General features: G+C 43.9%; 1 protein-coding gene across 2 annotated transcripts; it reads left to right on the forward strand.

The window, feature by feature from the left end:
- Positions 1 to 5,144: 5,144 nt before the first annotated feature.
- On the forward strand, positions 5,145 to 12,957 carry LOC135569017 (polyadenylate-binding protein-interacting protein 2B-like). Of its 2 annotated transcripts, none has more exons than XM_065015833.1 (4): positions 5,145 to 5,297; positions 6,511 to 6,677; positions 9,471 to 9,644; positions 11,972 to 12,957. In XM_065015833.1, exons 1-4 carry the CDS (start codon positions 5,291 to 5,293, stop codon positions 12,026 to 12,028), a joined length of 405 nt encoding a protein of 134 aa, XP_064871905.1. In that variant the 5' UTR covers positions 5,145 to 5,290; the 3' UTR covers positions 12,029 to 12,957. The 2 variants fall into 2 exon arrangements, with proteins under 2 accessions (XP_064871905.1, XP_064871904.1); XM_065015832.1 differs by having other exon boundaries at positions 5,166 to 5,190.
- The last annotated feature ends 3,744 nt before the right edge of the window (positions 12,958 to 16,701 follow it).

Here is a 16,701-nt window from a genome sequence, read left to right on the forward strand (position 1 = left end):
TGTTTGAATCTATTTCCAAAGTAATCAGTAGACTAGAAAGTGAGGGTTTGATTCCCCGCCCTGTCGATTTTGTTTGGTAATATTGGGTCTGCAGTTTATATACCCGCATAATGTGTAAACCAGCCTAAGCACTTCTCAAGTCTTCCATATTTAGCAAGAAAATGTGGATATACAGGCCGGGATTCAATCCAATCGCACTTATAGACAACGTCGCTTTTAAGGTCAACAGTACTGCATTCGCAGACATGAGATTGAAAGTAAATGCTGCACGTCGGCTCAATTTGAAATGACCTTAAAATATCAAGTTTGATATTAGCGTGGTTTTGTTTTGAATCCCGGCTATAATGTACTTGTTTGTAAATAGACCTCCTGTCATTCTGTTTCAACTTTAGTGTGATACTTTATTGGAAGAGAGACAGACAATTCAGTTGACTAAGGCAGAAACAGACTGGCACCAAACATTTACATGTGTTTTCTCTTGAAATGATAGGTGATGGTGCTTGAAAGTTACAATGTAGATATTGTTGTGGATGATCTGATTCAATAAATAATTATTAAGGAGCTGTCTGTCTGTCTGTCTAATTATCTGAGTCTGTCTGTCTGTATCGGTTGACAAAATGTAAATCTAAAGTCCTCTGTCTACAGGAGAGTCTTCTAGCAGCAGAGGAGAATGAGGGTTACAGATAGGCGCGGGTTGTAGAGGGATGTCTGTATATTTATACAGAACGGGACAATGAAGCAAATGAGAATCTGACAAAGACAGAAGCAGAAACAGAGAGAGAAAAACCTAATCAGAGGGAAAAGGGAACAGGTGGGAGAGAGTAAACGAGGTAGTTAGAGGAGATGAGGAACAGCTGGGGGAAGGAAAGGAGAGAAGGTAACCTAATACGACCAGCAGGGGGAAAAGTGAAGAGAAAGAACAGGAACAAGACATAACATGACAATACATGACAGTCTGTCTTCTTTAACGATGATACATAAAGGAGTGTATATTTATATAAAAAATAACTAATTATAATATCAAACAAGGTAACAGTAAACATGTTATCCCCCACGAATGATGCAGCGCCCCCAATTAGTGACAACAATTCAAGATCAAACGAGACAGGATATCCTTGTTAAAATTTTTTGATTTCAGTTGATTACTATATCGTCCCCCTTGGGGTAACGGATCTCGTCCTCCTCTTCTGAGGAGGAGTAGCGAGAAGGATCGGAGGACCAATGCGCAGCGTGGTAAGTGTCCATAATGTTTCATCAAAACACAACAGACCACTGGAACAAAACAATAAATGTGAATAAACGAAACAGTCCCGAAACCCCCAACTTAAAAGTGAAACCAGGCTACCTAAGTATGATTCTCAATCAGGGACAACGATTGACAGCTGCCTCTGATTGAGAACCATACTAGGCCGAACACAGAAATCCCAAATAATAGAAAAACGAACATAGACAACCCACCCAACTCACGCCCTGACCACACTAAAACAAAGACATAACAAAGGAACTAAGGTCAGAACGTGACACTTGGGCCTATCAGTTTAAGTAAATGATGGATCTCTATAGCAAGACGCATCTTTTAGCCAGTTTTCATAGAAATCGCGCCAGTGCTGACTGAGATATCGCGTGTGACTGACGGACGGATGGAATGTGACCGATCCATAGTCTCCTCCCTGATTTAATTGTGGGGGACAATACAATAATCATGTTTCTATATATTTATCCTTGAAATCAGTGGGCAGTTCCAGCTATAATGCACTAATCACCATATTGTGTAACTAGGTCCTGGAGATTTCCTGGCCTTTTGACTTGACCTGGTCTGGAAAAACTCTGGGCCCTATCCATCCATAACACATTCTACACTGCACGGCATATTCTCTTCAACCATACTAAACATCACTTAGTGTTGTCATAACCAGTGGAAAACATTTGCATGTCAGGTGTGGTCCATTAAGTGAGGTGATGGGTGGCATCAGTTTACGAACAGGAGAAACACAGGTTACTTGGTGAGGGTGCATGAAGGTGTAGCTGATGGGGAGGGAGGGAGGGAGGGATGTGTCTTCTGGTTGGCCAATAAAATGACCTTATTGGATGCAGTAGTTTCACCTTTACCTCCATGTTTTTATCATGCCCAGAGTCAGTCATTCCAATCCAGTACTTATCATCATAGCAGCAAACTAGAACACAATAAATCTGCCAGGAACCAGCAGCTTCCATCACTCTGTTACACTCTTCAAAAGCCTCATAGGTGCAAAGAGAGTTTGCAGTGACACAGATGATGCCATTAAGTTTGACTTGGTCCTCGGGAAACCCATAGATCTGATTTTGATCTGATTTTCTATTGTCTAATTTTCTGCTATGATGATGAGTGCTGGATTGGAAATGCTGATGCTGTGGATGATAAAAACATGGACCTGAAGTTGAAATGAATCCGTCCAAGTTATCCAGCAAGATCCTTTTCTTGGCCAAACAGAGAGGACACATGTTGTTTACCAAAAACAAGCATCATCTGCACCATCAAGGAACTAACCACTTCAACTGGTCATCAATATGATTTGGGATGTAGCAACATCACCACAATAGAAGATGCAATGAAGAAAGAAAGTGAAAGAATGAAATGAAGAATGAGTAGCCCTCAAAGCAGTTTTTAGTTTTCCTTGGGCAAATACATTGTTCTAATTTGAACTATTCACTCTGCATTTATAAATGATTATCATTTGAAGGTTCAGCCTTGAATTAACATTGAGTGGGGGTTCTTCACACCTTTTTCCACTAATAGTAGGAACAGCACCAGAACATGGTAATATTAGGAACAGCACCAGAACATGGTAATATTAGGAACAGCACCAGAACATGGTAATATTAGGAACAGAACCAGAACATGGTAATATTAGGAACAGCACCAGAACATGGTAATATTAGGAACAGAACCAGAACATGGTAATATTAGGAACAGAACCAGAACATGGTAATATTAGGAACAGCACCAGAACATGGTAATATTAGGAACAGAACCAGAACATGGTAATATTAGGAACAGCACCAGAACATGGTAATATTAGGAACAGAACCAGAACATGGTAATATTAGGTTGTATGATGGCACATACACTTCGATGACTGATTTCTCTGAACAGGTGAAAATAACCATCACCAAATTCACAGAGGATGCATGAAATAGTATGAAGACACAATACTACTAGCCACAGCTTTGTACTACTTGTCAGACATAGAGAATGAATCAGGTATACTGGCCGTTGGGGCGGGCTTGGTGTGGGGTTTAGGGGGTTACGTGGGTGGCTTTTTACCGTTAATTTGGATTCCTCACATTTTAATCATTGTTAAGAAGAGGTTTGGTCCAAATCTGATGTAGGGTACTATATTTATTGAATATTATAGGTATCCTATAAATGTAAATGGCCAATTTGGGTGCAATCAATTCACTTAACAAAACAATGTTGCAGGAATGCTTATCTTATCTGTTTATAACTACAGCAACTACAGTGCTGTGAACAAGTCTTTGCCACCATCCTGATTTCTTATTTTTTGCACATTTGTCACACTTAAATGTTTCAGATCATCAAACTAAATGAACTATTACACAAAGATAACCCAAGTAAACACAACATGCAGTTTTCAATTGATCATTGTATTTATTAAGGGAAAAAAGTGAAGTAAGGCCAAAAGAACTCAAAAAGCAAGACATCGTGCCGCGATCCAAAGAAATTCAGGAACAGATGAGAAACAAAGTAATTGACATCTATCAGTCTAGAAAGGGTTACAAAGCCATTTCTAAAGCTTTGGGACTCCAGTGAACCACGGTGAGAGACATTATCCCAAATGGAGAAAGTGTTGAACAGTTGTGAACCTTCTCAGGAGTGGCCGGCCTACCAAAATTACCCCAAGAGCGCAGCGATGACTCATCCAAGAGGTCACAAAAGAACCCACAACAACATCTAAAGAACTGCAGGCCTCACTTGCCTCAGTTAAGGTCAGTGTTCATGACTCAACCATAAGAGACTGGGAAAAATGGCATCCATGGCAAAAAGAACATAAAGGCTTGTCTCACTTTTGGCAAAAAAAACATCTTGATGATCCCCAAGACTTTTGGGGAAATATTCTGTGGACTGATGAGACAAAGTTGAACTTTTTGGAAGGTGTGCGTCCCGTTACATCTGGTGTAAAAGTAACACAGCATTTCAGAAAAAGAACATCACACCAACAGTCAAATATGGTGGTGGTAGTGTGATGGTCTCGGGCTGCTTTATAACCTGGACAACTTGCTGTGATTGATGGAGCCATGAATTCTGCTCTCTCCCAAAAAATCCTGAAGGAGAATGTCTGGCCATCAGTTTGTGACCTCAAGCTGAAGAGCACTTGGGTTCTGCAGCAGGGCAATGATCTAACACACACCAGCAAGTCCTCCTCTGTAAACTGGTCATCTCTGTATACCCGTCACAAGACCCACTGGTTGATGGTTATTTATAAAACCCTCTTATGCCTCACTCCCCCCTATGTGAGATATCTACTGCAGCCCTCATCTTCTGTTCAGAACACCTGTTCTGCCAGTCACATTCTGTTAAAGGTCCCCAAAGCACACACATCCCTGGGTCGCTGCTCTTTTCAGTTCACTGCAGGTAACGACTGGAACGAACTGCAAAAAAACACTCAACCTGGACAGTTTAATCTCAATCTCTTCATTCAAAGACTCAATCATGGACACTCTTACTGACAGTTGTGGCTGCTTTGTGTGATATATTGTTGTCTCTACCTTCTTGAACTTTGTGCTGTTGACTGTGCCCAATAATGTTTGTACCATGTTTTGTTGTGTGTCATGTGTTGCTGCCTTGCTATGTTGTCTTAGGTCTCTCTTTGTGTAGTGTTGTATTGTCTCTCTTGTTGTGATGTGTGTTTTGACCTATATTAATATTGTATTTATTATTATTATTCAATCCCAGGCACCGTCCCCGCAGGGGCCTTTTGGTGGGCAGTCATTGTAAATAAGAATTTGTTCTTAACTGACTTGCCTAGTTAAATAAAGGTTAAATAAAAAATAAATAAAAATAAAAATAATCGCATGCTAATGACATCAACCTCTCAGTTGATGCGCTGAGGTAGGTATATGACGACTGATATAACGGGCTGGGGGAACTTAACAAACGGAAGTCCCCCGTGAGCGTCTTGATGGAATGTAGTGAGTTGGCTAGCTTGATAGCAAATTAGCTGTAAAGTCGACGAATTGTCCTGTCAAACATTGAAGATATATCGAGTGGTCTTTAAATATTTATCCAACGATGCCAGGTAGATACGTTTTTGTTGCGCTACTGGCTGCTGTGCATTCCAGATACAATTTGACCTGAATCGTGTGTGCATATCACGCTGTTAGCCTTCGAGCTAAGTTTGATTTAGCTTGTTTCTACCACTACCAGCTGGCTACCTGCTAACAGTTTTATAGCTAGCTATAAAGACAATCCAAGGTAGTAAGAAGGCTTTGCTAGTTACAGGTGACATAACATTCAGTCTGTAGATCAAAAATAGCTTGCTAGCCAAGTTTGATCCAATATGCGTGTTTTTATATATTTCAAGTTAGTTAGCAAGCTCGCTAGCCAAGTAGCTTTCTTGCTCGCTAGTAACGTTAGTATGCCAAAGCCTTTTTCATAGGGTGATTGCACGATGTGTTAGTTATCTAATGAATGCTAACTTAAATAACTCGTTTCATCAGTGACTTGATGGCTACAGTAAATTTAGTCGAAACTACAACTCTTTTATATCACAAATTATTTTCAGGCTGCTTTAAGTTGGCTATCTAGTTAGCTAGTCCGTGCTAGTTTTCTGAGTTCGCTAGCTACGTAGTTAGCTAGCGTTGTGTACCAACTAGCAAACTACCCAACGTTGTTTACCAACTAGTAAGCTAGCTACTGTAACTAGCTCACTAGCAAACTGCCAATACTCAAAATAGGATTTGTGCTGCGATGAACGGTAATGTTAGCTGTAACTAACGTTACTCCAGTTAGCTAATTGTCTGGCTGGCTTGTTGCAGCTGTGACACGCAGGTAGGCCTCGCTCCATGTGGGGTTTGTCATCACTTTTTTTTCTCGTGACATGTGCATCCTTCAATGCTGACGATACAGGTAACGCGTTAGCTAGGTATTGTTGAGTTATAACGGTAGGAACTGGCTAGCTAGTAATTGTATCCACGTCAGCTGTAAGCGCAGCCACTGACTCGCTACTCTTGGTCTACTTTAACTAGTATGACACTAGCAAGTAGTAAGTAAAATAATGTAGTATTGACTTTATTTAACTTTTTGGCAATATACATTTGTTCATGTGTGGGTAGATAACGGTTTAACTTTCTACTCTTATGTTTTAGCTACGTTTTTTTGACCTTAATGTTTATTAAACACGTAATTTATTCAGTTTACCCAAGCTGAGCTTTACTCTCAATTTGAAAGCCATTTGCCTCATTTTAAAGTGGGTTGCCATTTATGCATGTGTGAAACTGTTAACCCTACAGAGCCTGCGGAGATGAACAGTCCTGAGATGGCGAAAACACCAGGCGGTAGCAGTGCCCCCGGGAAAGAGAATGTGGCCAATGGGCACAAGGAGGGAGAGGTGGGCAACAACAACAACCCCTTCGCTGACTACATGTGGATGGAGAACGAGGAGGATTACAACAGACAGGTCAGTGATTTTTAGGACCACTCTTTATGTACATACACATGTACGTATGCACACAGGTGCACACACAGACACACAGACTCGGTGATAGACAGAGGGACACCCACACAGATGTACAGACCACACACACACTAAAAGGTGAGGAATGTTGCCCTGGATAGATATTGCCTGGCATTGTACACAGATCTAGGATCAGGTTACTCTACTCTCAGGATCAAGGGGCATGTTCACTCTTCCTTGCAGGTTTTCTCAAGCTCTGTTAAGTTAGATGGGGAGCGGCAGCCAAAGAGTTAAACATTTTCCCATCAGACCACAGAATTGTTTGCCTTGTGCTCGGTCTTTCACATGCCTTTTTGCAAACTCCAGCCATGCTGTCATGTGCCACTCTCCCATAAAGCCCAACTTGGTGAAGTGCTGTAGAGACTGTTGTCCTTCTGGCAGGTTCTCCCTTCTTGCCCGGTTGTTCAGTTTGGTCGAACGGCCAGCTCTAGGCAGAGTGGGTAGTTCCATATTCCCTTCCCCAGATATATGCCTCATCACAATTTTATCTTGGAGATCTACGGACAGTTCCTTGGACTTCATGCCCGACTGATCTAAAGAACCAACTGGCGCCTGTCAGTTTTCTTAATAATTTCAGTAATAAAAAAATATAACTCAGCAAAAATAAGACTCGTCCCTTTTTCAGGACAATGTCTTTCAAAGATCATTTGTAAAAATCCAAATAACTTCACAGATCTTCATTGTAAAGGGTTTAAACACTGTTTCCCATGCTTGTTCAATGAACCATAAAACATTTATGAACATGCACCTGTGGAACGGTCGCTAAGACACTAACAGCTTAGACGGTAGGCAATTAAGGTCACAGTTATGAAAACTTAGGACACTAAAGAGGCTTTTCTACTGACTCTGAAAAAATCGCCCAAAAGAAAGATGCCCAGGGTCCCTGCTCATCTGCGTGGACGTGCCTTAGGCATGCTGCAAGGAGGCATGAGGACTGCAGATGTGGCCAGGGCAATAAATTGCAATGTCCGTACTGTGAGACACCTAAGACAGCGTTACAGGGAGACAGGACGAACAGTTGATTGTCTTCGCAGTGGCAGACCACGTGTAACAACACCTGCACAGGATCGGTACATCTGAACATCACACCTGCGGGACAGGTACAGGATAGCAACAACTGCCCTAGTTACACCAGGAACGCACAATCCCCCCAATCAGTGCTCGGACTGTCCGCAAAGGGCTGAGAGAGGCTGGACTGAGGGCTTGTAGGCCTGTTGTAAGGCAGGTCCTCACCAGACATCACCGGCAACAACGTTGCCTATGGGTACAAACCCACCATTGCTGGACCAGACAGGACTGGCAAAAAGTGCTCTTCACTGACAAGTCGCGGTTTTGTCTCACCAGGGGTGACAGTCAGTTTTGCGTTTATCGTCAAAGGAATAAGCGTTGCACCGAGGCCTGTACTCTGGAGCGGGATTGATTTGGGGGTGGAGGGTCCATCATGGTCTGGGGCGGTGTGTCACAGCATTATCAGACCTAGCTTGTTGTCATTGCAGACAATCTCAACGCTGTGCGTTACAGGGAAGACATCCTCCCTCGTGTGGTACCCTTCCTGCAGGCTCATCCTGACATGACCCTCCAGCATGACAATGCCACCAGCTACACTGCTTGTTCTGTGCATGATTTCCTGTAAGACAGGAATGTCAGTGTTCTGCCTTGGCCAGCGAAGAGCCCGGATCTCAATCCCATTGAGCACGTCTGGGACCTGTTTAACTGGAGGGTGAGGGCTAGGGCTATTCCCCCCAGAAATGTCTGGGAACTTGCAGGTGCCTTGGTGGAAGTGGGGTAACATCTCACAGCAAGAACTGGCAAATCTGGTGCAGTCCATGAGGAGGAGATGTACTTAATGCAGCTGGTGGCCACACCAGATAGTGACTGTTGATTTTGACCCCCCCTTTGTTCTGGGACACATTATTCCATTTCTGTTAGTCACATGTCTATGGAACTTGTTCAGTTTTTGTCAAATCTTATGTTCATACAAATATTTACACATGTCAAGTTTGCTGAAAATAACCGCAGTTGACAGTGAGAGGACAGTTTTCTTTTTTTTAATCTCAAATAGTTTGTCTTCGCCGGTCCTTATATGCGACGGGTCCGATAATGTTCATATCAGCTCTGATCAGCAAGCCGCATGGCCCACATCCCCTTCCAGACGTCACTCACCTGCTTCTCTTCGTCCGCTCTTCCTGCACATCTATTTTTTTCCATCCATTTTTAAAATATAATTTAGCAGGCGATCAGGGATGTAGACCCTTATCAGTCTTCTGTTACATTGGAGCAGCCCGCAGAGTGAGCAAAGTTGATACATTGTCTCTTCATCCCTGCTGTAACCAGCAGCATAGGCCAATCTGAGTAGGCTTTGCAAGTTGTCACTCAGCAGTGCCAGAGAGGGAAAACAAATTTCTGACAGTCATGCTTTCAGCTTTAAAGCAAAGAAAAGGCTTGTCTCTAGCTCAAATGGTGTAAAATTAAATAGAACCCATATTACGTTGGAGCATTGTGGTCCACATGGGCCTGCATACCTGTGGAACGCCTTGGACACCTTGTAAAGCCCCTGCCCCGGCAAATTAATGCTGTTCTTAATGTTTTGTACACTCGCCTCGAACCTGGGCTGCCCTCCAGTGCTTTGAGAAGGAGGCAAGGATAGAGGACATGAGGAAAGACATATTAAGAAATAATCATCTACTGCTGATTGTAATCCAGCCCTATTCTTCCCCTATTGTGTGGTCATCCCAGGTGGAGGAGGAGCTTCTGGAACAGGAGTTCTTAGAACGCTGTTTCCAGGAAATGCTGGAAGAGGAGGATCAGGATTGGTTCATCCCCGCCAGAGACCTTGCCCCTGGGGTGGGGCAGATTCAGCAACAGCTCAACGGGCTATCTGTCTCCAACGGCAACGCAGATGAACTCGCGGTAAGTCCTGTCAGAATGTTTGTCCGTCAGAATGTGTCACAATCTGTCTCTCTACACGAGCAGCATGTCTGAGCGTCGTCGACCAAAACGTCACTATATTTATAGGGCCAGTTTCCCAGACATGTTCAAAGTTGACATATTTTGTCCCTAGAGTTAACTTGAGAGTTAAAAGCCTGACAAGTATGTTATCCACATTCAGTACCTAGATAGCCCATCTTCCCATCATTCAGTACCAGTGTTATCCACATTCAGTACCTAGATTTAATTTTTTTTAATTTTACCTTTATTTAACCAGGCAAGTCAGTTAAGAACACATTCTTATTTTCAATGACGGCCTGGGAACAGTGGGTTAACTGCCTGTTCAGGGGCAGAACGACAGATTTGTACCTTGTCAGCTCGGGGGTTTGAACTCGCAACCTTCCGGTTACTAGTCCAACGCTCTAACCACTAGGCTACACTGCCGCCCCATACCGTAGGTAGCCCATCTTCTCCAGTGTTATCCACATTCAGTACCTAGATACCGTAGGTAGCCCATCTTCTCCAGTTGTTATCCACATTCAGTACCTAGATACCGTAGGTAGCCCATCTTCTCCAGTGTTATCCACATTCAGTACCTAGATACCGTAGGTAGCCCATCTTCTCCAGTTGTTATCCACATTCAGTACCTAGATACCCCATCTTCTCCAGTGTTATCCACATTCAGTACCTAGATACCGTAGGTAGCCCATCTTCTCCAGTGTTATCCACATTCAGTACCTAGATACCGTAGGCAGCCCATCTTCTCCAGTTGTTATCCACATTCAGTACCTAGATACCCCATCTTCTCCAGTGTTATCCACATTCAGTACCTAGATTTAATTTTTTTAAATTTTACCTTTATTTAACCAGGCAAGTCAGTTAAGCCCATCTTCTCCATGTTATCACATTCAGTACCTAGGCCTGGGAACAGTGTTAACATTCAGTACCTAGATACCGGGGCAGCCCATCGACAGATTTATACATTCAGTACCAGCTCGGGGTTTGTTATCCACATTCAGTACCTTCCGGCCCATCTTCTCCAGTGTTATCCAATTCAGCTCTAGATACCACTAGGCTAGCCCATCTGCCAGTGTTATCCACATTCAGTACCTAGATACCGTAGGTAGCCCATCTTCTCCAGTGTTATCCACATTCAGTACCTAGATACCGTAGGTAGCCCATCTTCTCCAGTTGTTATCCACATTCAGTACCTAGATACCGTAGGTAGCCCATCTTCTCCAGTGTTATCCACATTCAGTACCTAGATACCGTAGGTAGCCCATCTTCTCCAGTTGTTATCCACATTCAGTACCTAGATACCGTAGGTAGCCCATCTTCTCCAGTGTTATCCACATTCAGTACCTAGATACCGTAGGTAGCCCATCTTCTCCAGTGTTATCCACATTCAGTACCTAGATACCGTAGGTAGCCCATCTTCTCCAGTTGTTATCCACATTCAGTACCTAGATACCGTAGGTAGCCCATCTTCTCCAGTGTTATCCACATTCAGTACCTAGATACCGTAGGTAGCCCATCTTCTCCAGTGTTATCCACATTCAGTACCTAGATACCGTAGGTAGCCCATCTTCTCCAGTGTTATCCACATTCAGTACCTAGATACCGTAGGTAGCCCATCTTCTCCAGTGTTATCCACATTCAGTACCTAGATACCGTAGGTAGCCCATCTTCTCCAGTGTTATCCACATTCAGTACCTAGATACCGTAGGTAGCCCATCTTCTCCAGTGTTATCCACATTCAGTACCTAGATACCGTAGGTAGCCCATCTTCTCCAGTGTTATCCACATTCAGTACCTAGATACCGTAGGTAGCCCATCTTCTCCAGTGTTATCCACATTCAGTACCTAGATACCGTAGGTAGCCCATCTTCTCCAGTGTTATCCACATTCAGTACCTGGATACCGTAGGTAGCCCATCTTCTCCAGGGTTATCCACATTCAGTACCTAGATACCGTAGGTAGCCCATCTTCTCCAGTTGTTTGAGCACAGACACGATACCGCTCCTACTCTTTGGCCCAGTTTTCCCAAAAAAATATTAAGCCTAGTCCTAGACTAAAGACCATGCTGAAAGGAAATTCTCCATTAAAATAGGTTTTTAGTCTGGGACTAGGGTTAATCTGGCGGAGAACCGACCATCAGCTGGAGAAACTATCCTGTGGTGCGTGTTACAATCTGAACCGTCTCCTCTTGTCCGTTTTTTATGTTGAGGCCCTGTTATTTTGACCTGTTCATACAGGTCTGGGTCCTTTATTGTATGCTCCTATACTAAATCTCTCCTCTCTTTTTACAGCGCAAGAGCAGCTTGAACCCAGAGGCGAAGGAGTTTGTTCCGGGAATGAAATACTAGGGTCCTCCCGCCAGTAGGGGAACCCTCATAAAGACTCTTTGTGACTGCTGGCTTTCCAGCAGACACCCTTGCACTCGCCTGCTTTTGGGCTGTGTGGGGTACATGGGGTGGGGTTGGAGGGTGGGCTGGGGTATACTCTTCAATAAGCTTTTGGTTGCATTCCTCTGCTCAGACGTTGCATGCATCAACCTATGGTTACGTGCCAAGTCATCTACTGTGCCGTCGGGCACCAGATTGCTATGACATGTGGTTAGGGTTATAAATAAAATGCCTATTAAATAAAATACCTATTCAGGAGTTGTAAGATCTGGAATGCGTCAGCACCGTCTGAGTAGGGGAACGCAGCCTTTTATTTCCGTTTTGTTCCTATGTGGTTAACTAGGCAGGGGGCAGTGATGGGAGAAGGGTGGGCAGGGGCCATATCAGTATAAAATAATCCTATTGGACAGAATGGGAGGGGCCATCAGTATAAGATGTTCTTATTGGACAGACGGCAGAACTGGAGGTCAGATCTGCGTAGAAAGTTTGGTGTTTTATTTTTGTTCTTTCTCCTCAATCTCAAGTGCAGCCGTGTGAGTCTGTGATCGTGGCTGGAGATTTGTCTCTCCCCTGATCATTGTTGCAGTTTCCTTTTTTTGTCTTCTCTTTTCTGGATGTTTTTCTTTTCCTCGGAGGCTGGTTTTAGGGTAGGTAGTGTGTAGGGCAAAGTAGGCTTGGCGAAAGATGGACAGACTGCAGTGTACAGAAGGATTGGATGGGATTTGGCTGCGGGGGCGTAGCTGACCTGCGAGGGATTTCCATGGCAACAATTTCCTTTTTTCGTTTGGTTGATATGTAAAAACTTGAGTTGAAATCCTGTCACAGTGTGCGACTTGCATTAACAAACGAGGACAAAGTATGATGGAATAAAGATCAGGTACCCTCTGGGACTTTGGTGTCTTGTTCATTGTTTTATATACAGGTTTGATTTGTTATTACATGTCCAGTAACCTGTCATTACCGTAGCTAAAGGACCCCTCAAAAGATCACGCTGTGGGTTTGATAATGTCGACACAAACAAGTATCTCTGAATTGTCAAAATACATTTCAAATGTTTTTTTATTAACCTTTGTCAGGTTGAACATCGAATAGAGACCATGCAGGTCTAATTCTGAAGATGGTTTAGGTCAGTTGTCTCTGTTCTGTCTGTACGCAGGGCTGGTCTTGGGTCTGGACAGGCCAGGGTAGTTCTGCAGCAAAACCAGAGGAACAACATAATGAATTGTATTGTCTTTCCTCCTTTTGCTCAACTGTCTCTGTAAATGATTGAAGTTATCAGTTGTTCATTGTTGGGCTGGGTTTATACTGCAAGTGTAACCTGATCCCAGATCTGTTTGTCATCTTGTCAACACCAGTGCTGTCATTGTGAAGCTAAACGTGGTATGACGGTGGGGTTGCATGATGGTACAAAAGACTGTCACTCGCACTACACCAAACCCCTATTCACATCGACGGGAACGCAGTGGAGAAGCTGAACAGCTTGAAGTTCACTGACAATCTGAAATAGTCCAACCACACAGTGTGGTGAAGGCGCACCAGTGCCTCTTCAAACTCAGGAGGCTGAAGAAATTTGGCTTGGCCCCTAAGACCATCACAAACTTTTGCAGATGTACAATTGAGAGCATCCAGTCGGGCTGTATCACCATCTGGTACGGCAACTGCATCGCCCACAACCGCAGGGCTCTCCTGGGGGTCTGCCCAATGCATCACCGGGGGTACACTGCCAGCCCTCCAGGACACCTACAGCACCCAATGTCACAGGAACGCCAACAAAAAAATCAAGGACATCAACCACCTGAGCCACAGCCTGTTCACCCCGCTAAGGTGAGGTCACTACAGGTGCATCAAAGCTGGGCCCGAGAGACTGAAAAACAACTTCTAAGGCCATCAGACTGTTAAATGGCCATCACTAGCCAGCTACACCCCGGTTACTCAACCCTGCACCTTAGAGACTGCTGCTCTATAAACACAGACATGGAATCAATGGTCACTTTAATAATGGAACACTAGTCACTAATAATATTTACATACTGTTTTACTCATTTCATATGCATATAATGTATTTTAGTCATTGCCACTCCAACATTGCTCACCCTAATTTCTTAATTCCATTATTTTACTTTAAGATTTGTGTGTGTTGTGAATTGCTAGATACTACTGTGCTGTTGGAGCAAGGAAAGCAAGCATTTTGCTTTAAGATGTGTGTGTGTTGTGAATTGCTAGATACTACTGTGCTGTTGGAGCAAGGAAAGCAAGCATTTTGCTTTAAGATGTGTGTGTGTTGTGAATTGCTAGATACTACTGTGCTGTTGGAGCAAGGAAAGCAAGCATTTTGCTTTAAGATGTGTTGTGAATGGCTAGATACTACTGTGCTGTTGGAGCAAGGAAAGCAAGCATTTTGCTTTAAGATGTGTTGTGAATGGCTAGATACTACTGTGCTGTTGGAGCAAGGAAAGCAAGCATTTTGCTTTAAGATGTGTGTGTGTTGTGAATTGCTAGATACTACTGTGCTGTTGGAGCAAGCATTTTGCTTTAAGATGTGTGTGTGTTGTGAATTGCTAGATACTACTGTGCTGTTGGAGCAAGGAAAGCAAGCATTTTGCTTTTAGATGTGTGTGTGTTGTGAATGGCTAGATACTACTGTGCTGTTGGAGCAAGGAAAGCAAGCATTTTGCTTTAAGATGTGTGTGTGTTGTGAATTGCTAGATACTACTGTGCTGTTGGAGCAAGGAAAGCATGCATTTTGCTACACCTGCAATAACATAAATATGTGTATGTGACCAATACGATTTGAAATGTAAACGTTAATGGGGTAGGGACGTCCCTTGGATTCCGGATAGCAATATTACCTTCTTAGTGAAGTGCCTCTGATACTCTGAGCAGATGTGTCCTCGGGTCTGGTCTGCTGTGTGGGCACCAGGCTGGTACTCTGCGGTGCAGGGCTCCTTCAGGCCACTAGGGGGCTTCCTCTGCCCAGGGACGTAGTGATCAGGGCCCTGGTACCTGTCCTGGTACTCTGACACCCAGGCCCTCCTGGATGGATGGTGAAGCATATTAAAGTCTGTCATAATTCGGCCCTAACCTAGGGGGTAGATAACCTAGCTATGTTTTTTTAGGGGATAGATAATCTAGCTATGTTTTTTTAGGGGTAGATAATCTAGCTATTTTTTTAGGGATAGATAATCTAGCTATGTTTTTTAGGGATAGATAATCTAGCTATGTTTTTTTAGGGGGTAGATAATCTAGCTATGTTTTTTTAGGGGGTAGATAATCTAGCTATGTTTTTTTAGGGGGTAGATAATCTAGCTATGTTTTTTTAGGGGGTAGATAATCTAGCTATGTTTTTTTAGGGGGTAGATAATCTAGCTATGTTTGCAGATCTGAAGGTCTGGAGGACAGGTATAAGCAGTAGCGGTGGAGCTGGTAAAATTCCACAATACTCCCCAACTGGGTTTATTGTGACATCACTTTTACCTCTGGCTATTACAGATGCCAGACTATCTGATGGACATAACCTCTGCAGCACCACTTGACTGTTAATGGGTTGCTGGGTGAAGGGATTGCTATGAATCACTGTATGTGTGAATCACTATGTAATCTGCTCTGTAGTAGTCTGCAGTTATTATCTACCGCAGTGAACAGATTGCAGGAGTTTGAGACAGATGCAAAGAAAACTAGCATGGGGTGGAACGAGCTGGAGGAGACTGTCCTGAACAGAGTGCAAAGGAGAGGAGTCGTCCATGGCCTGTGAACCATGGCCTTAGGTAAGTAAGTATGAACAGATCCCTCCTTTCAATCCGTGTCGGTATGTGGATGTGATCTACTGTACCAGTTGAGTGTGGCTTCAGGCAGGATGCACTGCGGGCCTCTCAGTGTGGAGGGGTTGTCCCAGTGTGTGTAACTCTGGCTGTAGGTGGTCACACCGTTGAATGGCAGCCCTACACACACACATGTGGATGAGAGTTATCATGAATAATCCCATATACAGCTTCATACTGCACCTACGTCACAAGTTTAGCATGTTATTGCCAATGAGGTTTGGCCAACAGGCTCTCAACAAAGTAGGTGGCTCTGATCAGGGTGATGGTGGTAGGCCCGTATTAAAGTGTCTCAGAGTAGGGAGTGCTGATCAGAGTAGGGAGTGCTGATCAGGGGTGGATGGTGGTAGCTCAGCCTGTATTAAAGTGTCTCAGAGTAGGGAGTGCTGATCAGGGTGGATGGTGGTAGCTCAGCCTGTATTAAAGTGTCTCAGAGTAGGGAGTGCTGATCAGGGTGGATGGTGGTAGCTCAGCCCGTATTAAAGTGTCTCAGAGTAGGGAGTGCTGTATTAAAGTGTCTCAGAGTAGGGAGCTGATCAGGGTGGATGGTGGTAGCTCAGCCCGTATTAAAGTGTCTCAGAGTAGGGAGTGCTGATCAGGGTGGATGGTGGTAGCTCAGCCCGTATTAAAGTGTCTCAGAGTAGGGAGTGCTGATCAGGGTGGATGGTGGTAGCTCAGCCCGTATTAAAGTGTCTCAGAGTAGGGAGTGCTGATCAGGGTGGATGGTGGTAGCTCAGCCCGTATTAAAGTGTCTCAGAGTAGGGAGTGCTGATCAGGGTGGATGGTGGTAGCTCAGCCCGTATTAAAGTGTCTCAG

The sequence above is a fragment of the Oncorhynchus nerka genome, unplaced genomic scaffold (genome assembly GCF_034236695.1).
Source record: "Oncorhynchus nerka isolate Pitt River unplaced genomic scaffold, Oner_Uvic_2.0 unplaced_scaffold_1258, whole genome shotgun sequence".
In the NCBI taxonomy this organism is placed as follows: Eukaryota; Metazoa; Chordata; class Actinopteri; order Salmoniformes; family Salmonidae; genus Oncorhynchus; species Oncorhynchus nerka.